This window comes from Artibeus jamaicensis, unplaced genomic scaffold (genome assembly GCF_021234435.1).
Source record: "Artibeus jamaicensis isolate MK-2021 breed Jamaican fruit bat unplaced genomic scaffold, CSHL_Jam_final contig_464, whole genome shotgun sequence".
NCBI lineage: Eukaryota > Metazoa > Chordata > Mammalia > Chiroptera > Phyllostomidae > Artibeus > Artibeus jamaicensis.
The window spans coordinates 10850452-10863855 of record NW_026521842.1 but is presented as its reverse complement, the minus strand read 5'-3'; the positions used below and the strand labels follow the sequence as shown (position 1 = coordinate 10863855).

At 43.8% G+C, this 13404-nt stretch overlaps 1 protein-coding gene across 1 annotated transcript; it reads left to right on the top strand.

The window, feature by feature from the left end:
- The first annotated feature begins 4257 nt into the window (after positions 1 to 4257).
- On the top strand, positions 4258 to 11273 carry CLEC3A (C-type lectin domain family 3 member A). The gene is made up of 3 exons (XM_037144775.2): positions 4258 to 4372; positions 9167 to 9250; positions 10882 to 11273. The coding sequence occupies exons 1-3, from the start codon at positions 4258 to 4260 to the stop codon at positions 11271 to 11273; spliced, it is 591 nt and encodes a 196-aa protein (XP_037000670.1).
- The last annotated feature ends 2131 nt before the right edge of the window (positions 11274 to 13404 follow it).

Genomic DNA, 13404 nt, shown 5'->3' with positions numbered 1-13404 from the left:
TGTGTTCAGCATGGGTGCAGCTGAGACCAAATCTGTGGGGCTGTGGTCAGAGTGGGGGTGGCTCTGAGGACCTGCGTGGGTACAATGCCCCAGCGTGCATACAAAGGTCACGTGGGAAGCCCCAGGTCCCTCTGATGGATCACCTCCTCTGACAAGATAGGACTTGAACATTTTACAGTTGTGCTCTAATCTTCTCGGCTATTCTGTAAGACAGACATCCAGGGTCAGAGAGATGACAAAGTCTGACCCTCGTCACAAGTAACAGGCCTGAATTTTACCCCCAAATTATGATAGTCTTTGCTCTTTACCTATATTCAGTGCTGCCCCATTTCAGCAGAGTCTCAGCCGTCTTCCCTAGAGCCTGTCCCAATCTTCTCTTCAAGTGCCCTGATGTTCGCCAGTCAACAGTGACAAGTAATAGCCCTTATAGAAACCAGGCAACCTGCACATATACCATAATCAATCTTTCCTCCAAGCATTTCAACTGGTGGTGCTTTGCTATATTCAATTTCAATCCTATCATTTCTGCTAAATGCTGCCCTTGAACCTCTGCACACAGCCTCCAAACACATTCAACCTTGAGTATTAACAGACAAACAGCAATGAAGCCAGACGGGCATGTTTGTTAAAATACGACACTGGAAAATAGCTTAGAGCAACCTTAAAACAGCAACCAGTGGAATAACTGCACCGATTAAACAGGATGGTCAGGGGATGTGTGGTAAACAGCAATTCATTAGAGAAAGTAAAGCCCTGGTGACAGTTTTTAAATCCTCACCAAAACACTTTTGACTAAAGGCAATATTTTTATAGTTTTTATTCCCTGTATAAATGTGTGCTTCTTAAGTAGCCCTTTCAGAAACCAGGCCCAGCCCAGCCCAGCAGATGAGCTGGCGACGTCATCCTGCTGCACAGAGAAGGGATTGTTCAGCCTCCAAGAAGACCAGGTGAGGTCTGCCTTCCTAAGGACAAGGTGGGGCAAGGACCACCCATCCCCATTATCGTTACTGTGTGTGTGGCACTTGATGCAATTCTTTGCAGATCACTCCAATTCTTTTCCTGCTCTTCCTGTTGAAGTTTGGGGAGTGGGCAAACTCAAGAAAAGGGCTGTGTCTGGTGAAAAGGCCAAGTGTCTGATGTTAGCTGGCACTTGGGACTAGGACAAAAATCCTTGCCTCAAGAATGTTCTCAGATCCAACTCCGCCCTGTGACCCTCCTCGCTCCTCCTTCGAGCCAATCCTGCAGCCATTTAGTTTCCACTGGTTTTTCCCTGAAGGAGGATGACCTGGACTTGGAACCTCTGCAGGAGGAAGAGAAGTTAAAGGAAAGTTCTCATCCCTGTCTGGCCTCAGGGCCAAGCCCTTACAAAACAATCAGAACTTCCCCAGTGCTAAGAGTGATGGTTTTTTAGCAGGGCTCCAAGTGTTAGTACGTCATGTAAGTCATGGTCTCTTACCCTTCCGTGAGTTGAGTTGCTCTTTTCTTGGTCCAGTGCCTTATTGCTGGACCCTAAGAGCAGATGTGGGAAGAAAGGGAAGAAAAAGCAAAAGCAAAGTGGTCCTGCCACACATTAGTAAATATTTATTGAGCAAATACTATGTGCCCAGTGCTGCGATACATGCAGAACTAAGCTGACCTGAAACAGCCTTGCCTCCAAAACTTACAGCCTAGCCAGACAGAATGACATCCAGCAAGGAAATGACTAAGTAAACAAACTTTTAAACAAGTAACAAATCATTAAGGGCTACACAGGCAGCAGGGTACTTTGATGAAGAGAACAGAATAGGATCTCTCTAGATTACACAGACAGATGAAGTATGTCTGAGAAGATCTCAAGATGACACAGGTTTTCTAAAACCCACGGAGCTGTACAACATGAAGAGTGAACGCTAATGCAAACTATGGAGTTTGGTTACTAATAACATATCAATATTTATTCATCAATTGTAAGAAATACACCACACAAATGCAAGATATTAATAATAGGAGAAATTGGGGGGTCATAGAGGGGGGTCCGAAGGAGTCCTCTCTACTTTCTGATCAATTTTTCTATAAGCCTAAACTGCTCTAAAAAATAAAGTCTATTAATTTTAAAAGAAGAAAGCATGGGCTTTCAGATCTGGCTAAAAGAAAACAAATCAATAAAGTGTCAGAGGCTTTCCTGGAAAAGAAAAAGAGCTCAAAAACATACAGATTCATTTTGAAGAAACAAAGACCCCCCGTTCTTCTAAGTTCAAGTTGAACACAGCACCTACTGAAGATCCAAAGGAAATCACTAGCTTCCTACCCGTACTCTGTAACTTGAAATCTGAGTAAAGGATTTAAGAAGCTTGCTGGCAAAAAGCACTTTTGATCAGTCACAGGATCAACCGTAAAACATTGATCCCTTTCTCTGTTCAAATCAAAGCACATTTTTCACAGCACAGGTCAAAAAAGAGGTCTTCTGGGGTCAATCAAAATGAGGTTTTAATTTCCACTCCTACCCTTGGGATCTGAGTGACACTGGACAGTCCTCTGGACTTTTCTGAGGTTCAGTCAGTTTCAATCATCTGTAACAGGGGTACCCAGCCTCCGGGCCACAGATCAATACTATTCCAGGCCTGTTAGGAGCCAGGCTGCACAGCAGGAGGTGAGCTTGAATGTAGTGCACTTGAATCATCCTGAAACTAGCCTCCCACCTCTAGTCTGTGGAAAAATTGTCTTCCACAAAATGGTCCGTGGTACCAAAAAGGCTGGGGACTGTTAGTGCATAAAATTGAGAGATTACTTAGTCCACAGTCTTGCTGTGAAGACTAAAAAGGTCTGGCATCTGGAAACTGTACATACTAGTGTAATGAATGGTAAGGATATTAGAGTCGTTACCATTATTATTATTATTATTAAGCACTGGACACTGTGCTAGGTGCTCTACCCATTATTTCAGTTCATCTTTCCCACAGCCCTGTAACGTAAGCATTCCTAGCCCCTTCACAAAGAGAAGACTCAGAGAGGTTCACTGACTTGCCCAAGGACACACAGCTGGTAAACAGGTGAAAGGAGAACATGAGCCCAGCTCCTCTTGCTCCCACCACGCTTTCTAAGGCAGGTGGGTCAGACTGTGGCTTTCCTTACTGAGATTCAGAGGAAACCAGTCTCCCCGTGATTCTTCCCTTATTGTCTCAAAAAAAAAAAAAAAAAAAAAAAAGAGAGAGAAACAAAATTACTTTCCCTTCAGACCTTCCAAAATCTGCAAGCCCTGCGCTTTGTCCGCACCTGCTCGACCAGTAACGGGGATGGAGTCAGTCCCCAGAGACCCTTTTCCTGAGGTCTAACTCACCCACTCTTGCTCTCCCCTGCATGGAAATCCCTTGCTTTTGACACAACAAAAGTCTATCTGGCTCTCAATTTTATACTTAAAGCCTTCATTAATATAAGTATAAATACAAAGAGCCTTTCATTATATTTCTCTATTTCACTTAAAGGTATTATTTAAGTGTTTAGGGTAGTTTCACAGAAAAAGTTATTGGGTGGTGGGGATCCCCCATAATACACCTATAGTTGGTATTTTACATTGATTCTTGTGGAAATAACTCACTGCCTTAATTTTTTTAACTCTAAGAGTGCAGTAAAGCCCTGATAAAGGGATGCCTTACACGTGAGCGCGTGCGTCCACTTCAGCTCCTTCCGTTGTTACTTCCTGCAAGCAACCCGCCGCCAAGCTGCACTTGGGCCGTGGAGAGGCATGAGTGGGTACTGACACACAGGCTGTTGAAGCACCACACGCACACAGTAACTTTCCTGTTTTAGGGTGTGTGTGTGTGTTTCTAGGCTATTTTTCTTGTCCTGGAAACTGAATTGGACACATTCCTAAAACACTGAATAAACTCCAGAGTTCCAAATAAAAGACTTAAAAAAGTCGTGATCTTCACAGAGATTCTACACTTCCTAGACTCTCGATTTTTTTTTAAAGGAAAACAGGCCAAGCCCTTTGTCCCTTGGTGAACTCTGATACACTGTGAAAAGGCAAGTCCACCAGGAGAGGTGCACACACATTAAAATAGCAAAGTCTGACATGAGGAGTGAGAACAAGGGGCCGCCTTATGCGGCGGCCAGCCGAGCCTTCATGGGTTTCGTCAGCAGGCCGGGAGCCAGCCTTCCCAGCTCACTGCTATAAAGCCGGTCCTGGCCTCCCAGAGCAAGATGAGGCTGTGCAGGCTGCTTGTCCCGTAGCTGCTTCACGGGGACTGGCAAAGTGGCCCCTGGACTTGCCCTGGAGCCATGGCAAAGGGTGGACTTGTAATTTATGTCCTGGTTATCACCCTACTCCTGGACCAGACCACCAGCCACACATCCAAGTTCAAAGCCAGGAAGCACAGCAAGCGTCGAGTGAAAGGTAACGGGGCTTCTCAGTCTGGCAAAATACGAGGCTTTTCAGGGAAGGCAGGGGCTGGGCCTTGTTCATCTCCAAACCCCTCCAGGACACTGTCCCTGGTGACAGGGCCATCATATGGGTATGGCATTTCATGGGACTGAGTGGCCTTCTAATTCTCTGGAGAGTTTGATATTTAAGAGTCATGTAACAGGTTTGGTTTTTACAGGGGGAGAAAGCTCTTGTGATATAAAAATAATTCTGTATTATATATCCTCTGTCAGCTGGGGTTAGGCCTGTAGAATGTTCTTCAGAGGGAGTCACCTGGATACGGTATTAGGAATGAGGGGTCAAGCATAACATATTGATTCTAGAGTACAGTTTCACTCGTAGAGATTGTGTAACTCTACTCAAAGGCAATTGTGACATCATTATGATCTTATTCAATGTGGAATAGAGGGTAGAGCCGTTGGTAATAATAAGTTCTGTTTTGTCACTGGTTATCACGTAGATATCTTTTTATACCACTTGCAATATAAGGACAGTTTATGTTATATATGTTTAAGCTTTTCAATGTCATAGAGAATCTAAACCTGTCTTTAATTTAAACATATTTTAACTTGTGAAGTCATACAGTGTTTGAAGATATTTTAATGTAAACTAAATCCACAAGCAATCTCAAACTGTGGGTGACTTACCTAGGTTAAGTGGTAAAAAGTAAATGTTGCAAAGAATAAAGATGATCTCAATTTATTTGCAACATGCTGAAACCGAAGCAAAAGGAAAAACATGGGTGATGTTTTCTCTCATGCTCTGAGTCACTTTCATATAGGATATTGTAAGGGAAATATTATGACACTATTTTCTCATCCACTGCACTTCACTAATAACAACACACATACACACACGCACCAGCACCAACAAGGCCAGCTTGGATTTGACACCTGACAGATGTCTGGTGGGTAGAGAGGGGGCCTGTCTTATGCTGTGTTTTAATGATTATAAAAAGTGCGCTTTTCTAGGGGAATTTATATAATTTAAGTCTGATGCGAAGTTTAAGTGGGATCTTTCTTCCTTATAAAATATACTGCTGTTACCTCTTTTAAGGAAAGGCTGAAATATCTCCAATGGGTAAGGGAGGCGTGTTGGTGAAGATGGGAAGAGACACAGGACTGGGCGACGTGGCATATTTTTGTCGCCAGCATTTCTTCACCAACGGGAGGGAGCAGCACAGCGGTGACGACCCAATAGGGATGTCGGGGGAGGGGTGTGAATGTGGAAATGCGTGACTGTGTGTGCTGTGTGGCTGGTTCTGAAGTGTGTGCAGTTCGGCTCACGGAGAGCTCCCCTCACCCCACACACATGTGCACACACACGAAAACGCACTTTTTAAAAACTGATTTGGTACATATCTTAAATATTATCCTCTCAAAGCAGTCTTCGCCAGCCTTTGCTGTTAGTTCCCAAAAGCAGATTCTACAGTAGGTGAAGGAGGAAGCCTAGATTTGTAGAACACTTCTCTCCCCACGCTCTCAAATGCGAAGTATTTTAAGTACCTGCAAATAATACTTTATGAAACCAAAAGGGAAAGACATTTTCTCTCAGTCTTCACAGAATTGCCTACTGTTATCTGTCAGGAGGTAATATTCCCAGTTTTTTTAATGCAGAATTGAAATCATATTTTTAACAAAATAAGAATTGGCCATACCAAGTGCCTGGTAGACAAGCAGACAAGCTAGGGACCTTCATCCACCAAACCCTGGGTAGATATCAACACAAGGCACACCTCAGTCACTCCGACTACTGCACAGTACTCCCCTGTGTGTCTGGGTCAGGACTTACGTCACCTGCCTCTTGGGGAACTTCTGTGTGCTTTCCAGTCTATCTCTTCTTGAGTCAGCGCCTCGGTGAGCTGCTTTATACACATATAAAGATGTGTATAAACACACCCCAGACTTACAGTGGGGTTATACACCGATAAACCCATCATAAATTGAAAACATCATAGGCTGAAAATGCACTGAACACACTTCACCTGCCAACTATTATATAGCTTAGCCTAAACTACCACACATGTGCTCATAACACGATATTCAGAATGACACTGACAACACAGTACACCATACAGAGTACCAGCTGTTTGCCCCGTGGCCGACTGGAAGCTGTGGCTCTCTGCCTCTGCCCAGCATCACCAGAGAATGATACCACGTAACACTCGCCCACGAAAGGATCCGACTTCAAAATTCGAATATAGTTTTCACACCCTCGTAAGGTCAAAAACTCATAAACTGAATCATCCTGCCAGCGACCGTCTGTACGTGTACTGGTCCCCTGGTAGGATGTTCTGATATGTTTCCAGCTGCAAAGTTGCGGGTCGATCACACTCCCTACCTGTCTCCTAAAACAACAGCTTCAATCTATGATGCTGCCGTCATGCCTGAGACTGTCCATCCCACAGACCCGACAGCCCAACAGCACACCCTCAGCTTCAGCCCTGCCAACCTAACAAAAAGTGCAAAACCTTTTTAAAGTTTGCATTTATCTGAATGTCGCTGAGGCTCTTTTCCATATGTTTACTGGCCGTTTCTTCTGAGAATGATTTCTTCCTCATGTCTACACTGCACCTATGGTGGAGCACACTGATAATACAGAAAACGAGCCTTTTTGAAAATGCAAAATGGCAACTGAGTGATTTGCCTCCAAAGGAAAGATATTTTTGGTACTTACTGGTCTCCAAACCCGTGTGCCAGGGTAATGAATAAAACACAACTTTCACCGTGAACCAGCAGCTGCCGCAGTCACTGTGGACAAAGACAGTCCCCCGCGTTACACAAGACACAAGCAGAAGCCGAGCCACCGGATAACAATTTCCGTACTGACTTCCCAGGGGCCCTATATTAGTTCTTGGATCTTCCTGTTAATTACGATGTTTACAGCTTCTTTGTGGCTGCCCCTTATGTGAATGGAACGGAGCCCTGACCGGTGTGACGCAGTTGGTTGGATGTAGTCCAGCAAAGTGAAAGGTCGCCGGTTCAATTCCTGGTCAGGGCACATATGTTGTGAGTTCGGTCCCCAGGTGGCAACCAGTGGACGTTTCTCTCCCTCTCTTTCTCTAATAAATCAATATTTTTATAAATAAATAAAATGGAGCAGGAAGCTGAGAGGAATGGGGGAATGACATTTATAAGGTTGACAACTTACAATGGGAAGCAAGTCTTCAGGTCTCTGCAAGCCTGGCCTCCAACAGCCAATGGTTTTACATTCTTAATACACTCTCATATTTATTCTGGACTGAATGGTCCAGCCCTTTGAGGAAATGTTTGAGCTATTGTATTTCTAGGCTGAGATATTGGATGCTTTAAGAACTGATGGGCAGTAGCAAGTGACACAGAGCTGGGAGCACTCTGTGCACCCAGAAAGCATCTTCCTAACCCAAATATGGAAATACCTGGCTTGCAAAGCACTCTTTAAGGGGATGGTGAGTCAGCATGTTTGGATTCGGGACTGCCCTGAAAAGCCCAGCACAGAGAATAGATTCTCTATGTGGAATCCCCACCAACAGGCATCGGGGGACAGCTCATGTCTAGCTTTAAGCCCCTTCTCTGTCCGAGACCATGTGTCAGGGACTGAGCAGGGAAAGGCGATCGTGGTGCTGAAGCAGATGGGAGGGATGGGGGGAGAACAGAAATGGAGTCGGTGAGTCAGAGCCCGGCTGCACCTTGCCGGCCGGGTGACCTGTTGCAGGTTAGTTCAGCTCTCTCTGCCTCTGTTTCTTCTCCTGTGAGATGGGGACAGTGATGGTGTATATCTCACGGGAATAGTGGAAGAATTAAGCTCTTGGTGCATAAGGTATTACAACATTTTAATACTTTTAATTTTTATTATGATTTATTACAATTCCTACCTTTGGTCCTGGCTGGTGTGGCTCAGTGGATTGAGTGCCCACCTGTGAATCAAAAGGTCTCTGGTTCAATTCCCAGTCAGGGCACATGCCTGGGTTGCTGGCCAGGTCCCCAGTAGGGGGCATGTGAGGGGCAACAGATGGATGTATCTCTCCAACAGAACACCAAAATTTCTCTCCCTTTCTCCTGCCCTTCCCCTCTCTCTAAAAATAAATAAATATGATCTCTAAAATAAAGAAACAATTCCTGCCTTTAAAGAGTTCACAGCTCTCACTCTCTGAGGCAGTCTTCACCAGTTCTGGAATTTTGTTGATCCACTGAACAAATATCATGAGTGCCTATTATGTGCCAAGTATTGTGTTAAACATCAGGAATACCCTGGATAACCAGACAGATAGAATTAAGTAAAATAATTAAAGATTGGAGAAAGTGCTTTGAAGAAAAATAAAGTTCAAAGAAAGAGAGAAGCCAGAGGGGTGCTAATGTCGGGAGGATAATCGGAAAAACTTTCTCCGAAGAAGAGATGTTTAAACTCAATCAAGAGATGAGGAGGAGTGTTCCGGGCAGGAGGCACCCAGCGGAAAGGGTCCTGAGGTGAGACGGCTTGCTGCGGCTGCATTGGAGAGTCAGGGAGTCTGAGGCCTGAGGGGGGACAGTCCCACGGAAGGGACTGGAGAGAAAGACGGGAGCCCAATCTCACAGCAGGAGCTACCGGTATGATCGCCCCCACCAGACCGTTAAGCACCTTCTTGGCCGACTTACTTTCATGCTTTACTTTTCATGGGCACTAGGCTCCATTTCATTAAAGCCACTGTTGCCTTAGGCTCTGGATTCCAAAGCTTTGTTTTATTTTGATCTTATTTTAATCATATGCTTTTTATTTCTCCTATACCACCCCACCCTACAATATCTCTAGAAAAGGATGGAGACCTAAAGACTCAAGTTGAAAAGCTCTGGAGAGAAGTGAATGCGCTGAAGGAGATGCAGGCCCTGCAGACAGGTGAGGCCCGTCTCGTCAACGCCTCCTCTCCCGGGAGATGAGGGAACGTGGTGCACATCAAGCTCTAGGTGACCTCTCTTTAAAAGAGACATTGGCAAGCCAGATATGTCCAGGAGAAAAGATCCAAAAGCTGGGGAGATGATTGTCTCAGGAAATCAGCTTGATTTTCCACTCCCTTCTTCTATATATGGGAGGTATAGAAATAAAAACAGGCATTTCGATAATACATTTATTTAAAAGCCTGTTCATAATTTTCTTATAGGTAATGAAACAGAATTAAAGCAAGTATTAACTACCTTAAATAATTAGCATTCATTAGATGTTCACTTCGTGCTCTTTGAGAGACCTGCTGAGATTCAACTAAATGCAGGGTCACAGGACCCAGGCCACACACATTAAATGCCCATGGAGGGAACTGGGTCAGAACCACGGTCTGCCCAGCAGAGAGCGGCACCTGGCGCTCCTTCCTGTCTGGAGCACAGCCCCCCAGCAGCCCATGCAGCCGTATACATTACTGACCAGGAGCTAGGAACAGCTCTGGCTTGCAAGGCTCAGACTCCCAGGAACCAACACTCTCATAGCGACTTCAAAAGCAGGTCTGTTGGGTCCCACAACAGACCTGCCCAATTATAGGAGCTATAGCCTTCAGGGAAGACTAAAGTTGTGGCTTTCAATCAAGTACTTATAATTCCCAGACCATCCATGTTGCCAATGCAAGGTCATTTTTTTTCACCAAAAGCAACGTTGCCTAGTAACACTGGTGATATATTCCCTTTATCAGGTCTCTAGGGAAACAGAATTAAAAAGTTAAAAGCAGGTCAAATGTGCATGCAGAGGCGGAGTTTTGTTAATGCTTTAGTCAAGCACTTCATAAACATTAACAAATCAATCCTCAAACAATTTATGGGATATCTCCAATTATGATTGGCCTCATTGAACAAATGAGGAAACTGAGGCACAGAGAAATTAAATAATTTGTCCAAGGTTTACAAAGCTAGTAAATGTCAGAGCCTGATTCTCCAGTGCTTTGCCTTAAACTATCTTCATGTTTGGTTTTAGCCTGGATAACCTGAACAGTATTGCCAGGGCCGAGGGATCTGCATAAGGAAAACACCGTCTCTCCATATGCAAACTCGGACTTTTGTTCTTGTTTTTAATAACCATGGAATACCATCCCACTTCTAAAAGCCCCAAGGAAACCAGGCACATGATAGAGCTACACTAACTAACACACATACGTACATCAGGCAGCATGAGGCTGGAGGCCACGTTTGAAGGGTGGGGCAGACCTAGGTGTGTACAGTGGTGACCTCATGTGCTGTGTAAGTTATATTCTTATACGCTAAGTTGGTGCAAGTAACGATGTCTCTATGCCTCAATATCCTGATATGTAAAGATGGGGGGTAATAAAAATCCCACTTCGTGGGATTGCTGTGATTATTACTTGAGTTCATATAGGTAAAGTGCTTGGTGCAATGTCCAAAATGTGCAAAATCTCTAATAAGTAAATGTTAACTCAGTATTACCATCATGTATTCATTCCACAAATATGTAATGTTACCTGCCAGGTCCAGTCCTGGATGTATTACACTCTGACATATGTTAATATGTCAAATATCACATCTTTACAGTCTGCCTCCGGGGCACGAAAGTTCACAAGAAGTGCCTCCTTGCTTCAGAAGGCTCGAAACACTTCCATGAGGCCAATGAAGACTGCATTTCCAAGGGAGGGACTCTGGTTATTCCCAGAAACTCGGATGAAATCAATGCCCTTCGAGACTATGGTAAAAGGAGCCTGCCGGGCATCAATGACTTTTGGCTGGGCATCAATGACTTGGTTACGGAAGGCAAGTTTGTTGATGTCAATGGAATTGCCATCTCCTTCCTCAACTGGGACCGAGCACAGCCTAATGGTGGCAAGCGGGAAAACTGTGCCCTGTTCTCCCAGTCGGCTCAGGGCAAATGGAGTGATGAGGTCTGTCGTAGCAGCAAGAGGTACATATGTGAGTTTACCATCCCTTAATAGGTCCTTCTCAAATGCATCTTCCAGGCTAACAAGGTCATGATGTACAGGTTAATGGTTCCCAAGAATAAGCCCAATTGTCCATAGGAATACAAGAGTCAGCCAATTCTGCTACCATATTTCATGGTGACTTTTCCCTCCATAGGGCATGGGGGATCAGAAAACAATGATCCAGCTATGTCCACACACTGTTGAAGTGGCTTCTGCGAGATGGGCTGTGAAATCTTTCCTTCCTAGTCCCTCGCACTGACACAGAGCAGGTCTGTATTGAAAATACAATAGCCAGAAAAGCAAGCTTTTCTCAAAAGTTGGCCATATATTTTATTAATGAAAAGTCTCTAACCAGAGATTCTAGGTATTATAGAATCCAAAAACATTTTAGTCTGATGCTCAATCTGTTCCACTCTGGCCCAAGAACCTTGTTCACCCATTATTCTTTCTCTGAGTTGCTGCATCTCCTGGTAGATATTGCATTGTGTTTGCCATGTCTGAACATGAATGTCTCAGATTCCCACTGACTCTTTTTCTTCAAGACCCCTTCCCCACGCACATTCCTTTTTGGGGAGGGTGGGTGAAGTTCCCAAATAAGATCTGAAAGGAAATGATAAGGCAGCCTATTTGTCAATTTCCCCCTCTCATCACTGCATTGCAATGTCCAGTTTGAATCAGTAACCCCAAGACAGAACAGGAGCAGTAGATTGTGAGAGAAAATAGAAAAAGAAAAATGTCCACTCTCTCCTTGCTTTAGCATCCTTCTATCCTTTATGAAATTGAGGGTGGACATAATATATGTTAGTTTCTTTTTTTACATACTTTGTATTTCAGTAATCATATATTTAAGTCTATTAGGAGCAGTCTATCTTTGGAGGTTTAAAACTGGATTTAAATAAAACTATTTTGAAGTCACATATCTGTGCAATTTTTAAAATTCTGCCAAATATTATTTCCACTACATTGTTTAACTAAGTTGTATAAAATAATTTCTGTGCTTACTATGAAATTACAAATTTAGGCTTGAGAAAAATGGGCTTTTTTAATTATAAATAATTTTAAGTAAAGTTTGTTTTTCAAATGTCATTTTTTCATTACATATTGACTGTGTTTGGTGAACGATATGCTTCTCTGCAATCTTTAACTACAGGTGCTTGGAATAAAGTCCTGGTTCTTTCCACTGTATAGCAATAAAGCCCGAATTCTGATCGATGTGGACACATTTGGATGTTGATTATAATTATTCAAACTATGTTGGTTTATATCAAATTTGGCACAATTTGTGGGGAGGGATACCCCGGATTTGAGGAAACTCATGACTTACACACTAGGAGGACAATTTTACCTGATAATAAAGAGAAGTCTTTGCGGAGAATGGGAAATTTACGAAGAAAACTGTACTGTAATTGGTTTTTGTTGGCCAAACTCTCTACTCCAATATAACCATAATCTCCCTAAGGACTGTGATAATAATGAAATTAGCAGACATTAACAGTAGCATATTCTTATGATATTCCAGGTATTGTGCTAAATTTTACATAGTTATTAATCTCCAGAACAACTCTGGGGACTGGGCTCCAGAATGCCTTCATCTCCCAGAAGAATAAACTGTAGAGGAGAGATGCAGTGACTCGCCCTAAGTCACATGCCAGGGAGCAGTGCAGTTGTGACCAGAACCCAGCACGCTGCTCAGATCCTACACCCTTTGCAGCCACAGGGGAGTTATGACAAGGTGAAACTTGTTCAGCTAGGCCTTGGAGGTAGGCACTGACCTGTTCTCCCAGTTCCTTCACCTGGGGTAACAATGTGGGCAAAGAGCTGATCTTGAGAAGGCAGTTAGTCTGAGGCTGCTTGGAAAGGGCTGAATAAGGACAACCGCAGCTGACAGAAGTCAGCATCACAGGTGGGGTTTCGAGGAGATGGGGTTAAATAATATCATCCTCTCCTCTTCTTTAAAGATAAGAAGCTTAATCCAAAGAAATAGAGGAAATTTAGTGAGGGGGATCAAGATGAGCTAGCAAGACAAAGAACGGATGGATGGAAGACACAGCAGGGCTGGAAGAGGTGGATTAAGGGATAAATTGGCTGGCTCAAGGTCAAACTCATGACCTTGACTTTATTATTTAGCCAATGAGCCAAA